This window comes from Tiliqua scincoides, chromosome 4 (genome assembly GCF_035046505.1).
Source record: "Tiliqua scincoides isolate rTilSci1 chromosome 4, rTilSci1.hap2, whole genome shotgun sequence".
NCBI lineage: Eukaryota > Metazoa > Chordata > Lepidosauria > Squamata > Scincidae > Tiliqua > Tiliqua scincoides.
In genome coordinates, this window is record NC_089824.1 from 104,707,139 (window position 1) to 104,721,281 (window position 14,143).

Consider the following 14,143-nt stretch of genomic DNA (forward strand, 5'->3'; position numbering starts at 1 on the left):
ATAACCAACTGAAATTGGAAATAAAAGCATGTTATGCAGTGTCCATTAATATCCTTGGCACTATGCATCTGAAAATGGATAATAAGAATGCAAATGCTCATGCTGGTGATCTGTTTTATAACACATTTATGGAGCGTATTCATTTATTTATTTTAAAACATTTGTACCCTGCCTTTTCCTGTTTAAAAACAGCATCAAAGGTGGTTTACAATATTTAAAAATCCAGCATTAATGTACGATAACAGAGATATAGTACAATCAATCAATCAATCAATCAATCAATCAATCAATCAATCAATCAATCAATCAATCAATCAATCAATCACCTAAACAGGAATTAATCATCACCAAGAATACAAATTCAAGCTCAGAACATCACAGCAGATCAGAAATGGTGGAACAAAACACTCTTCAGACTTCATTGAATCACTGACAAGGAGAGGGCAGATATTTCATGAGGGAGGGAATTCCACAAACACCCCTCTGTTTCTCCTCTCTCATTCTAATGTCTTCTCACTGTTCCTAGCAGTTAGAAACTATATATATAGAAAAGTGGATTATAAATGTTGAAACCAAGCAAATAAAACCATTTTCTGTTTGGGGAAGTCACTCTTTTCCAAGTTCTGAAGTACAGAAGTGAAAATATTTCTCATTCAAAATGTGGTTTGGAACTTCTTTCCTGTTCCCTCTGATCATCATTGTCATCATTATCACTTTGGAATTAAAGCACATCTGGAAATCAGGACATTTAATATAATCTCTCTTTAAATACCAGCTATATGAGTTATTTCAAACTTGAGAAAGAACATTTGTGCCATCAATCCTGATAACCACAAAGCTAGAAGCTGTCGCTCTCCAGAATTACAAGATAACCATGACATTTCTTAGCCATTCTTGAACCTAGTACTGGAAAGAGGTGTGGAATATCATATCCTCCCAAGAGCATGCAAAAGAACTGCTGAGAAAAACATCAAACATGTGAAATGAAAAAAAGTATTCATACTGTAGGTTATATCAATTCTAAAAGACAGTAAAATTCAAAGGTGATCTCCAGCAAGTGAAAATATACATAACAAAAATATATTGTTATTGTTAAAATTGTTAAAATATTGTTGTTAATATTGTTAAAATAACAAAAAATATAACTATGAATTTTCTCTCCATGCATTGAAAACAGACTCCAGATGTGAATATCTCAATTGAAATACTGGACATCTATCTATTGTATTTATCCATTTAGTCGCATGATGTCGCTCTCCCCTTAACTATCTTGTGGAGAAAAGGGAGACAAAAAGGCTCCTCCTTGCTTTGTCATCAGAGATCATTTACTGCATGTAACTGGCAGTGCAAAAGAGAGATTACCAGGCTGGATTAAATTTTTAATTTTTTTAAAAAAAAGATATATCACGAACAGGGGAATATTAATGGTATATTTCTGAGATGGCTGATCCATGGAGAGGAGACTCCTCAATGGGGAGAAGGCAGCTGCTGCAGCTGATTCTGCTCCACACAGCCTGGGAAATGGGGAGCGGCCAACTCCATTATTCTGTGCCTGAGGAATCCCAGCACGGCACCTTTGTGGGCCGCATTGCCCAGGATCTGGGGCTGGAGGTGGAAGAGCTGATGCCTCGGTTGTTTCGGATGGAATCCCAAGGAGATGGGGACTATTTCAAGGTAAATGAGCAGAATGGGATTCTGTTTGTTAATTCTCGGGTAGACAGGGAGGAGCTGTGTGGCAAGAGCCCCATCTGTACCATTCACTTGGAGGTGATTGTGGATAAACCTCTCAGGGTCTTCCATGTGGAAGTGGAAATCAAGGATATAAATGACAATGCCCCCCTTTTCTCAACAAGTAAACACAGTCTCAGTGTTGCCGAATCAACAGTGCCAGGTGCACGTTTTCCTCTGAAGGCAGCTTCTGATGCAGACATTGGTTCTAATGCTCAGCTGAAGTACAAACTCAATTCCACAGAGTATTTTGTTGCTGAAGAAAAAACAAATGATCTGCACAGCACATCACTGGTGCTTCTTTTAAACAAACCTCTGGACCGAGAAAAAATATCTGTCCATCATTTATTACTTACGGCCACTGATGGGGGTCAGCCAGAACTCACTGGCACGGTCCTTCTTGAGATCACTGTGATGGATGCAAATGATAATGCACCTGTATTCAATCAGTCTGTGTATAGGGTGAAACTATTAGAAAATGTGGCAGACGGAACGCTGGTCATTCAGCCCAGTGCAGTGGACTTAGATGAGGGAGTGAATAAGGAAATCTCGTACTCCTTCAGTAATAGTATTCCTTCCAATATATTCAGTATACATTCTGCTACTGCTGAGATCAGAGTGAAAGGAAAAATAGATTTTGAAGATATTAATTTGTATAATATTGAAATTGAGGCAAAAGATAAAGGTAGCCCTCCATTGTCTGGACACTGCAACATTTTTATTGAAATTTTAGATGTAAATGACAATGCTCCTGAGATGTCATTGAAATCCATGTTGATTCCAGTGCCAGAGGACTCATTACCAGGTGTAGTGGTGGCCCTAGTCAGCATTTCAGACAGAGACTCTGGGGCCAATGGAGAAGTGAGCTGCTCCCTATGGCCGACTGTACTTCCATTCAAGCTGATGTCTACCTTCAAAAATTATTACTCACTGGTACTGGCTGAGCCTGTGGATCGAGAGCAAGTGGCTGAGTATGGACTGGTGGTAGTAGCCCAAGACGAAGGAGTCCCATCACTATCAGCAAGCAGCAGCCTGGTAGTGCCCATCAGTGATGTGAATGACAATGCGCCTGCTTTTGCGCAGCCCTCCTACACCATCTTTGTAAAGGAAAACAACCCACCTGGTGCTCACATATTCACAATGTCTGCCTCTGATCCAGACTTGGCTGAGAACTCTCTGATCAGTTACTGGCTGGATGAAAAACTCTGGCCACTGTCAAGCTACATTTCAGTGAACTCGGAGAGTGGGAGAGTATATGCCTTGCAGCCCTTTGACTATGAGGAGCTGAAGCTTCTGGAGTTCCAGGTGAGCGCCAAGGATGCTGGGCTGCCCTCCTTGTGCAGCAATGTGACAGTGCAAGTCTTTGTGGTGGATGAAAATGACAACGCCCCAGCACTGTTTGGGCCAGAAGAGTCTCCCATCCTGCTGGTGGTCCCTGTCATGGCTGGGCACATGGTGGGCAAGATCCGTGCCTTAGATGCTGACTCAGGTTACAATGCATGGCTGCGATATGAGCTGCATGAAGGAAGCCGAGGCCCATGGCGAGTGGGGCTGTATAGTGGTGAGATCAGTACAACCCGTGCCCTGGATGAGGCAGAGGGAAGTAGTACCCAGAACCTGTTGGTGCTCGTGAAGGACCATGGCAAACCACCACGGTCAGCTACAACCACACTGAGTGTTTCATTGGTGGTGAACACCCAGGTGGTGCATGCTGATGCTCATCTTCCCAGGATGGGAGGTAGCCCAGGACCTCTGGTCGACAATGTCAACGTCTACCTGATCATTGCCATCTGCTCAGTGTCCAGCTTGTTCCTGCTCGCAGTCATTTTGTATGTGGCTCAGCGATGCCAGAACCAGGCGAAGGAAAGAATGATGTATGGTCCTGGAACAGCCACACTGGTATGTGCAAGTGAAGTGGGCAGTTGGTCGTACTCGAATCGCCACAGCCACATCCTGGCAGGAGTGAGCGGAGAGGCTGGTGCCAAAAGCGACCTCATGGTTTTCAGTCCCAATATACCTGTCTTTGCAGAGAATGGGGAAGTAGGAAATATGAAGGAGCTTATCCCAGATTCATCGATGCAGGTGAGTCTCTAATATTAACCTGAAAAGTATTGCTGTGTAGCATTTCACTGTATCATATAATGTGTCAGTATTGAGAGCGCTGAACATACCTTGAATACACATGGGATGGTGGGGTGGAATGATAACATGAGATAAAATATGTTTTTCGTTATTTTGGTTTGTCCTTTGATGGTAGGGAGTAATACTGACTTTTGTTTTAAATTATGCTGGTTAGAGAATAGCCTAAAAGGTCACCTCTAACTCTACAATTCAGTGATCTGATGTGTGGTCAGCAGGATCCCAAACCACATCTGCTTTGCTATTTTTAGTCCACACAATCTCAGTGTATTATTATACATTTAAAACATAGACACACTAAAAAATATATGATAAAAAGAATATTCATTATTAAAACTCCCATCCAATCTCATTTTTCATAATTTCCCAGTTTTCCTAATCTGTTTTTCTTCTGAGCAAAGGAACATTCCCCTTGTCCTCACACTTACACTGTCCTCACAAGCCTTGCTCCAACAACAAAGCAATAATAATCTAATTACATTATATAATGACTTTATATTGCCTTTATCATTCCCTGGCACAGTTATGTGTGTGTTGTCGTATGTGTTTTGTATTCAAATGGAGTGAATTTATTGTGTGCTGTGCCTTTAAACACATTCCAGCTCCTCCCTCCCTCCCTCCCTCCCTTTCCTTGGCCCAGTACAAATCCTGGGCAGTGAAACAGCCTCTGCGCTGTCCAGTGTGAGAAATGTACCACTTGTGGCTTATAACCTTGTAAGTATTACAGAGAACTAGACTAAGTGAAAGGTGCTGATGGAGTTTATTTTTGCAGTGGTCTGCAATCCAACAAGCAGCTCATTTTAAAATATGTCTTGCTCCAAACAGCAGGGATATCAGCAGACCATGGGCTCCAGTGGAAAGATGATAATGCTAGGCTGGAAACACCCAGGTATACTGTTTTCATTACTTGTGGTCTTCTGCAGTCCAGAAGAAATTCCTCCATGCCGAGAAGTATTTTTCTATACCTTGGCAGGTAGGAATGATATGCAGGATAGAATTCTCTCTCAAAAAGAAACACAGTATAAATTGCAGGAGGACAGAACTAGGTAAAGCAGTTGTGATACCTGGAGCTCATGAAGTTCCCAGAAGACAAATGAAAGTACTTTCTAGGTGCCAGGATGCACAGCTTTTGAAGTGAAGTGGCAAAGGTGTGCAAGAGGTACAGACAAGAAAATGCACAACAATACAACAGACGCGCATTACAGCTTGAAAGATAAAAGGAGCGCCCAGTCTTAGGGAAGACATGCATGAAGCATTACAAAGAAAACGTGCAAGAGCATGCCATACAAACAGGCAAACACATGCACACAATGCAGGAATGTTCCCAAGATGAAGTCAATGACGACTATTGATGACGTCACTCACAATTTGGCAGCAGCAAGTGTATTTAGTTTACTTGGTGCCAGGCTGCACACTGGCATTTCATCCTGGATGCTGGATAAAAAGGGCTGAATGAATTTAGTGCTTAGTAAGGTTCTTTGATTTCTTGCTTGGTTTCCTAATTCTCTATGGTTAAAAAAAAAGTTATTTGAAAAAGAAGGAAAATAACTACACCATGAACTACACCATAAATGAAGAGTGGCATGATCTCTGGTTTACTAAACTACTGAGACATACTTCCATCTAAAGATTTTCTGAAGTGATGACAATGATCAGATGAAATCCAGTGTGATAACGTAGACATTAGTAGATAGTGGTGTACATAAGTTATACATAGTACAGACAGAGAAATGGGCAGATTTTCGGATCTGATTGCTACCTGCTGGAAAGGACACTGGCAACATAACATACAAGTTACTGAAGGTAAATATGTTGCTCAGACTCCCACAAATGGATTTAATCCCTACGTGAGCTGGATGAGAAGTCAGTATATATTTCAGTATATATTCACTCTATTATACTACATCCATGATGCAAGAAAATTTTTTGTGCTGTCCAGATTTCAAGCCAAAATCATGGAAGAACACCAGAGACAACTTCTGTCTGATTGAACGTTTGGGAAAGACATACCCTCTTTGTCTCACAACTAAAGAGTAAGCTCAGGTCTGAGGAAACCCATTGACAATTGAGGGGCTTATGGAGGGGTAAGGGAAAATATTTTCTCTTTCCCCTCCCAAGCCTCCTGATTCCCCCCCCCCCATAATATGCAGTGTAGCCCTTTTCAATGTGGCCTCAATGCTATGGAGTGGAAAAGCATAGAATTGGGCTTTAAAAGTTGATAGTAGAGGAGACAATAAAGTGTGGAAAAGGGAGGGGTGGGAGGACAGAGCGAATGTGCAAATGCAGTTACACAAATTTAAGCATGTGTAAGAGGCAGTAAGAAGTAAAGGCTTAAACCAGGAGTGTCAAACATAAGACCAGCGGACCAAATGTGGCCCATGGAAGCAATTTATCTGGCCCCTCCTTATAATTGGGCTCTTCCAGCTTGATCATTGGGCTCTCTCATATCTTGATAATATGATTTGCATATTTTCTCTTCTGTCATTTGCAGCTAATGAGAGCTTTGTTTGAGAACAAAGTGCTTATTTCTGGTCATCATCTGCTTAATGATGTCACTTTTGGCCCTCAGCACATGCCATGATGCCAGTTTGGGTCCTCTCTATGAAACAAGTTTGAAACCTCTGTCTTAGACTGTGTGGAAGAGGTGGGTTGACTTTTAAGTAAGGATTTGAAAGAAGAGGTGATGTTTGAGAAGGGAGTCTCCAGGCATTAAGAGATACTGAGAGATAAATGGGTGGTAATGGACGGCAAATATCTGAGGATAATAACGCTGGTGTAGTGAAGGCCACAGAGAGGGATACATCAGGGAATGGGGACAAAGATATTATGGGGAACAAGGCCATGGAGGCCATACACACCTGGGCATGAGATTGTACTTAAAAGCAAGGAAAAGCAAGTACAAACAGCTCATATTCATATAGAAAATAACTCACCAGCGTGTCACTGTTTGTGGTTGAAATACAATTCTATAGATTCTCCCCAAGAATGATCTTAAACACTTTTCTGCATCATTGTGAGAGATGCTAGCTAGTTCATATTATGGCATCGCACATATCCAAAGGAAATATCACAGAATTTTATCATAAAATATATCACATAGCATGTACCTCCGAAGAATCAATAAAAAGATGTGGTCAGAAAGAAAGGGAGGAGCAAATATATAAACGAGGGAAAGAGAATGGAAATATATTCTACATGGACTGTATTTGCTTCCTGTTATTTAGGGAACACTGATCATTATCTGCCATACAATTACCTTTCTGACACAAAAGGAATGTTCCACTTTCAAGGATGACCACTAAGCATCTCTCTCTCACAGCACAACCTATGTGTGTCTATTCAGAAGTAGGTCCCATTGTTTTCAATCAGGCTGAATCCCAGGTAAGTGTGGATAGGATTGCAACCACAGTTGCTTTCTTTCCACTCTCTTCTCCATTTATCCTGTTCCTCTCTTATACTGAACTGTCTTTAATTGATAAGAATGAGATCACATTCATGTTTGCCCCAAACCAACTTTTAGCAATGGAAGTTTTCACAAGCAGGGAAGTGACCTGAAATGAACACGATCACATGGAGTACTGCATTTCAGTGTATCAAAATATTTTCATATGTGTTGAATTATCCGAAAGGTAAATATGGATATTTTCATATTAAAGGAATGTTTGGAGCAGCAAAATGTATGCAAAAGTTTGGAAACCAGAAAGCTTCACAAAATATTGCAAGAATTGCATTTTTAACTCTCTTCACATGGTGTCGCTCTTTACTCTGAAATATCTTCATCAGACCTAAAGAGGAGCTCCTCCTTTTCATTGTCATCAGAAAACAGGCAGTACTTGAAACTGAAGGGGCACAAAGGATATCAGCAAGATGGATTAATATTTTTTCACCAAAGATAAAGCACTGCACAGAGATTTAAAGGAATATATCTGAAATGGTTGATCCATGGAGAAGAGTCTCCTCAATGAGGAGAAGGCAGCTGCTGCAGCTGATTCTGCTCCACACAGCCTGGGAAATGGGGAGCAGCCAGCTCCATTATTCGGTGCCTGAGGAATCCCAACACGGCACCTTTGTGGGCCGCATCGCCCAGGATCTGGGGCTGGAAGTGGATGAGCTGGTGCCTCGGATGTTCCGGATGGTTTCCAAAGACCACAGGGATTATTTAGAGGTAAATATGCAGAATGGGATCTTGTTTGTGAATTCAAGGATAGACAGGGAGGAGCTGTGTGGCAAAAGCCCTGTTTGTCCCCTGCACTTGGAGGTGATTGTGGATAAACCCCTGAGGGTCTTTCATGTGGAAGTGGAGATTACAGACATAAATGACAATGCTCCATTTTTCACAGCAGGGGAGGAAAACCTGTCCATTCTAGAATCAAGACTTGCAGGATCCTCTTTCCCTCTGGAGGGAGCCTTAGATGCTGATGTTGGTATAAATGCACAATTAACCTACCACCTCAGCGCCAGTGAGCATTTCAAGTTAGACTTCCAAAACAGTGGTGATAACTCCTTAGGCTTTGTAATTAAAAAGCCTTTAGACAGAGAAGACATTTCTGTGCATCGCTTACTGCTCACAGCCACTGATGGTGGGCATCCAGCCCTAACAGGATCGGTTCAGCTGGTGATCATAGTGCTTGATGTGAATGATAATCCTCCTGTCTTTAACCAGTCAGTGTATAAGATCCAAATGTTTGAAAATGCCTCCAATGGCACTTCAGTGATTAAACTCAATGCTACTGATTTGGATGACGGTATTAATAAAGATATTACATACTCCATTCGCAGTGTAAATCCACACAAATTAAGTACAGTGTTTAGGATAGATCAAAATACCGGGCAGATTGTACTGAATGGAGAATTGGATTATGAGGACACTAATTTATATGAAATTCGAGCAGAGGCCACAGATAAAAGTGGTTACCCATTATCTGGACATTGTAAAGTTTTAATAGAAATTTTGGATGTGAATGATAATACTCCAGAAGTGTCAGTGTCTGTTCTGTTGATACCAGTGCCAGAGGATTCTTCAGTGGGGACAGTGGTGGCTTTAATCAGTGTTTCAGACAGGGACTCTGGGACAAATGGACAAGTGAGCTGCTCCCTGTGGCCCACAGGGATCCCTTTCAAGCTGGTGTCTACATTCAAGAATTACTACTCGTTGACACTGGCTGAACCTCTGGATCGAGAACAGGTGGCTGAGTACAGGCTGATAGTGACAGTGCAAGACCAAGGGACTCCATCGCTGTCCGCCACCAGCAGCCTTGTGGTACCCATTGGAGATGTGAATGACAATGCACCCACTTTTTCACAGCCCACCTATACAGTCTTTGTGAAGGAGAACAACCCACCCGGTGCTCACATCTTCACTGTGTCTGCCTCAGACCCGGACATGGCTGAGAACGCCCAGGTCAGCTATTGGCTGGATGAGAAGCTCTGGCCGCTGTCCAGCTACATCTCGGTGCACTCAGAAAGTGGGAAGCTCTATGCTTTGCAGCCCTTGGACTATGAGGAGATGAAGCTGTTGGAGTTCCAAGTGAATGCTAAAGATGCTGGGCTGCCCTCCCTGTGTGGCAACGTGACAGTGCAAGTCTTTATATTGGACGCAAATGACAACGCACCTGCAGTGTCTGCACCAACAGAAGATGGCCCCACTGTTTTGGTGGTCCCTGTAGCAGCTGGGTACATGTTGGGCAAAATCCATGCCTTGGATGCTGACTCAGGCTACAATGCATGGCTACGCTATGAGCTACATGAAAAAACCAGAGGCCCCTGGCGGGTGGGATTGTATAGTGGTGAGATCAGCACCACGCGTGCCATGGATGAGATGGATAGCAGTGGTGGCAGTCAGAATGTGCTGGTGCTGGTGAAGGACCATGGCAAGCCAGCACTGTCAGCCACAGCCACACTGAGTGTGTCATTGGTAGCCAGCTCTCAGGTCATCCACACTGATGCTAACCTTCCCAGGATGGGAGGGAACCCAAAGTCCCTGGTGGACAATGTCAACGTCTATTTGATCATTGCCATCTGCTCAGTGTCCAGCTTGTTCCTGCTGGTGATCATCGTATACATGGCCCTGCGATGCCACTGTCAGCCCAAGGAGCCAACCATTTATGGGCCTGGTACTGCTACACTCGTATGTGCCAGTGAAGTGGGCAGCTGGTCATATTCAAATCGCCACAGCCACATTCTGGCAACTGGGACCAGCGAGGCTGTTGCCAAAAATGACCTGATGGTGTTCAGTCCCAGTATTCCTGCCACTGTGGAAAATGGGAAGCCGCAGGATTTGCTCTGTGCAACGGTTAGTGACCCGCTTTTTAAGTCTCTGTGATTACCTATTGTGTTTATGCATGTTTGTGTAATATTACTTATATATAATATTCATTTGCCTTCATATTTTGACAATCTCAATAAGTTTTCCCCCCTGAAATAATGAACACCATTTTGCCTCTCAATATTTTTAAGGAAGCCTGTGACCTTTTACAACTTCCTTTGGACTTTTCCAGATAATGCGTTGTTTGGGGCGTGGCAATGATGCTCAGTGGTTCTTGTGGCATAGTAAGAAACTGAAAAGAAGCATGAGATTTTGAGTCTTTTACCAGTTGGCTACTCAGCTACAAATACTTCGTTTTGTAAAGCTGTTCTCTGTTTCAAACTGTTTTTGTCCACCTTTCACCATCTTAGTGAGCAACAAAAATGAAGGAAACCCACTCATGAAATAGGAAGAATTTGGGTGGAATTGTCCTTGTTTTCAGCATCTCAACACACACATTTATTTGTTCACTTGATACATTTATACTTTGACTTTTAAGATAAGATCTTCAGAAGGTGACTTCCAAAAATAAAAGCACCAATATAACAATATGATAGTGAAACCACAATAAAATAAACAACACAACATCAACACAAAATGTTATAAAAAATCAACATTAAAAGAATAGATTCAGAATAACTTTTATCAGAAAGATGTTCTATGGCTATATGTGTATATATGTAGACTCCATGTGTTCTCTGTGTTGCATAATACTGTGGAGACCTTAGGTGTGTACAGCTGCAAGTGCAGAAGCCATCAATGCTGAATGTTTGGATGTTGAGTGTGGGGTTGAAAGAAGCATGGGTGTCAGAGTTGGGGCTCATGGGGGCAGCTCAACTTCCATCTGCACTTCTTGAGCATATATGGAGTGGTTCTTCAGAGCTAAATTTATGTCAGAGGTCTGTAAGCAAACTCAAGCTAGAAGAATTTGCTTCAGATTCTCCCCAGTTCATTTCAGCTTTAGTGTGCACTTGCAGAGAAGTAGACATATATTGGCTGCTTTAGATCAAATGGTGTGTTCACACAAAGTATGGTGTTAGTATGTACATGCCAAGTATGTTATGACAGATATTCAGAGAGCAATAAAAGATTCCCTTACAGGAACTATCATGTTGAATTCCATGCAGGCATCCTTATGTTGCGGCTTCCCAATAAAGAATCCCTCCCCGGCTGCACAGTACTAACAGAAAGTACACAGTATTCCAGGGACAGAGAAGGAGTGATTTTGGTGTTAAATGAAGCCAACCCACCAATGTTGTATTTCAGACTTGACAGAACTTTATGTAGGTCTGATCCCAGTTGAGATCCAGAAGATGGGAAGTAGAGAGAATCTATTGTATCCTAGCACCTTCTTGTTTGATGGGAAATACTGAAATGTAGAACCATGATCAAAGTGCTAGCTTTGGCTCTTTCAGACTATGATACTTGGCATTGGGAGTTATTTGCCTTCAATATCTGTCTATTGATACTGATTTATTTAAAAATCTTACCACACTTACCAAGGGGCTTTCCAAGCGTTTTCCAAAAAATTATCACAATCACATTAATATGTGGAGCAGAACATTTCAGGAGTAAAAGTAACATGGTTTCCACATGGTACCAAGATAATTCAGGCAGGACTTCCTGCTCTCATTCTTGGTCCTTTCCACATTTCCAGTCATGATTTGGTGTCATTCTTTGGTTACTTCTTTCCAAACAGCAGCTTCTAGTGAGAACTTCTGAAGTAAGGAAGAGGGTGGCCAGACCAGTGCGTCTTTCCTTGTTGGCATTTGGTTGTTTTACACTGGAAGAATGGCAGCCTCTATTGAAGGGGCTAAACATCTTGTCTGAGGCTTATAGAAAACAATCTATAGAGTACTTGGAATCCATGACATGTGCAACCCTGTCAAACCTGGTGGGCTACTTTTCATATGCTTTGTTTGTGACAATACTGTATACCAATTCAGTGGGAAACAGCAAGGTGGATGTCTTATCTATTAATATCACCAATGTTCCAGTGAAGAGGTCCCAGTCTATCCTAATGCTTTTTCCATAGGACCGTTGATGTGACTTGTCTTTCCCAGGTTCAGAAACCTCTGCTAGTGGATTCATATGACTTCTGATGCTTAGCAGGATTCAAGGAAGGGGAAAGTACATGCTTTGCATGCAATGGGTACCTGACATCTCCAGGTAGGGCAGAGAAAGATTCCTGCTGAAATCCTAAACATCCATTGCCAGTCAGCACAGACAAAACTGAGCTATATGAACCAATGATCTGACTTGCATAAGGCAGTTTCCTATGTTATAGGAATTATCACAAGGAATTACTGTGATCTTGGTGGTTCTGTGTGCATTGGCCAAGATGTCTTGACAAGCATTTGTTCTGTTGCTTTCTCTTGGCAAAATAGATTTTGCAAGTTCTTGAAACACTTCCACCATGATGAGTATGCATGCTGCAAACATATGCCTCTTTCAAGCCTCCTTTAACTTGTCAAAAAAACTGTTGCCTGCAGCCTCCCCACACCGGGTCCCACAAATTTCAATGAAGTCTCGTACCCTCCCCCTCCATTACAACCAACAAACACTAGCATTTGGGAATTAAACATAATGAATATTCAGATTAAATATATCTGCTGTGGTTGCTGGAAAAGGATTTAGATAGAAGGCTATAGAGTGAAGAATCAGTCACACAGGAGGCATTACAGAGTGGCAGAGCAAGTTTGCTTCTGTTCTGCCCAGCTGTTCTGGCACATCCTACATGTGCTTCCCAGAGGTTTTACCGGCTGCCTCCTGCTTAGCTTGAATTTCCAAAACCAAAGCTACCCACCACTGACCCATATGAATTCAGACAAGCCAATGACACCGTCACATTGCCCATCTGCATAAAACAGTTGTGATGATAGTCATGATGATAGGAGAGTTGCTTCCCCATTATGTATCCCTACACCACTCTGTGAATGCATGCATGAAAGAAGGTTGTGAGACCAATGACACAAATGACAAAAAAAAAAAAAAATGGTTGGCAACCTTCAGTCTCGAAAGACTATGGTATAAGCCTACAGCACCCAGTATTCCCAGACGGTCTCCCATCCAAGTACTAACCAGGCCTGACCCTGCTTAGCTTCCGAGATCATACAAGATCAGGCATGTGAATGACAAATGATTCATAAAGGAAAGAAAAGAAAGGAACCATGCCAGTGGCCTATGTGTCTTCTTCAGATACATGTCAGAAGAAACAATATGGGAGCAGTATAGAAGCACACCAGGAACTGCTTTGCGCATAACTGAATCAAAGGTTGACCCTCTTCAAACAAATCAAAACAATCCCTTGACAGCACACTGTCTGCTGAATATCTGTCTACCACAACCCAGGGCAGAAAAACCTTATGCCCCACCATGGAACAAAGCAGCATTGGGGCAGATCTCTTACCAGAGCAAACCAGTATTTTACAGTCAACAGATATTTATAGTGAAGGGTGATATGCAAATCTCTTAAATTAGTAGATAAAAGGAGACATGAGTGTAGTCATGACTTAATGGAAATGATATCAACATACCTATTAACTGCACATGTCAATGCTACTGCTTCACGGCTGCCAAAATACACAGACAGACAGTCTTTTTTAAGGAAAATTGGATGGACGATATGTTCAAATACATTAAAAATATTTTATTAAAAACTAAGAGTTTAGTAAATCTGAGTTTTGTGTGCATGAAAACATAAAGACTAAAACCAGAAGAGAAGAGCACCGTCCTTGCAATGTGAAAAACTTCCATCACATGGTGTCGCTGTTTAATAAAAAATAGTATCAGAGGAAGGACAAGTCTGCTCCTCCCTCCTTTGTGCAGAAATCTGCAGCAAGTAAATGAACCATGATGACTGCTTGATGTAGGATCTGAAGTGGACATTTAGGATACAGTTAAACCCCTTTTTATCTACGTATTTGGAAACTACAGAGAAGCAAGAGATTGTGTATTCCTGTGATTTCTGGA

General features: G+C 42.0%; 2 protein-coding genes across 2 annotated transcripts; both read left to right on the forward strand.

Moving 5' to 3' along the window:
• Positions 1-1,440: 1,440 nt before the first annotated feature.
• On the forward strand, positions 1,441-3,822 carry LOC136648377 (protocadherin alpha-5-like). Its single transcript, XM_066624485.1, has one exon. The coding sequence runs from the start codon at positions 1,441-1,443 to the stop codon at positions 3,820-3,822; it is 2,382 nt and encodes a 793-aa protein (XP_066480582.1).
• Positions 3,823-7,828: 4,006 nt separating this feature from the next.
• On the forward strand, positions 7,829-10,189 carry LOC136648378 (protocadherin alpha-6-like). The gene has a single exon (XM_066624486.1). The coding sequence runs from the start codon at positions 7,829-7,831 to the stop codon at positions 10,187-10,189; it is 2,361 nt and encodes a 786-aa protein (XP_066480583.1).
• Positions 10,190-14,143: the final 3,954 nt, after the last annotated feature.

Bases quoted from the DNA above. Each gene is read 5' to 3' on its own strand.
- LOC136648378 (XM_066624486.1), top strand. From the start codon at position 7,829: ATGAGGAGAAGGCAGCTGCTGCAGCTGATTCTGCTCCACACAGCCTGG.
- LOC136648377 (XM_066624485.1), top strand. From the start codon at position 1,441: ATGGCTGATCCATGGAGAGGAGACTCCTCAATGGGGAGAAGGCAGCTG.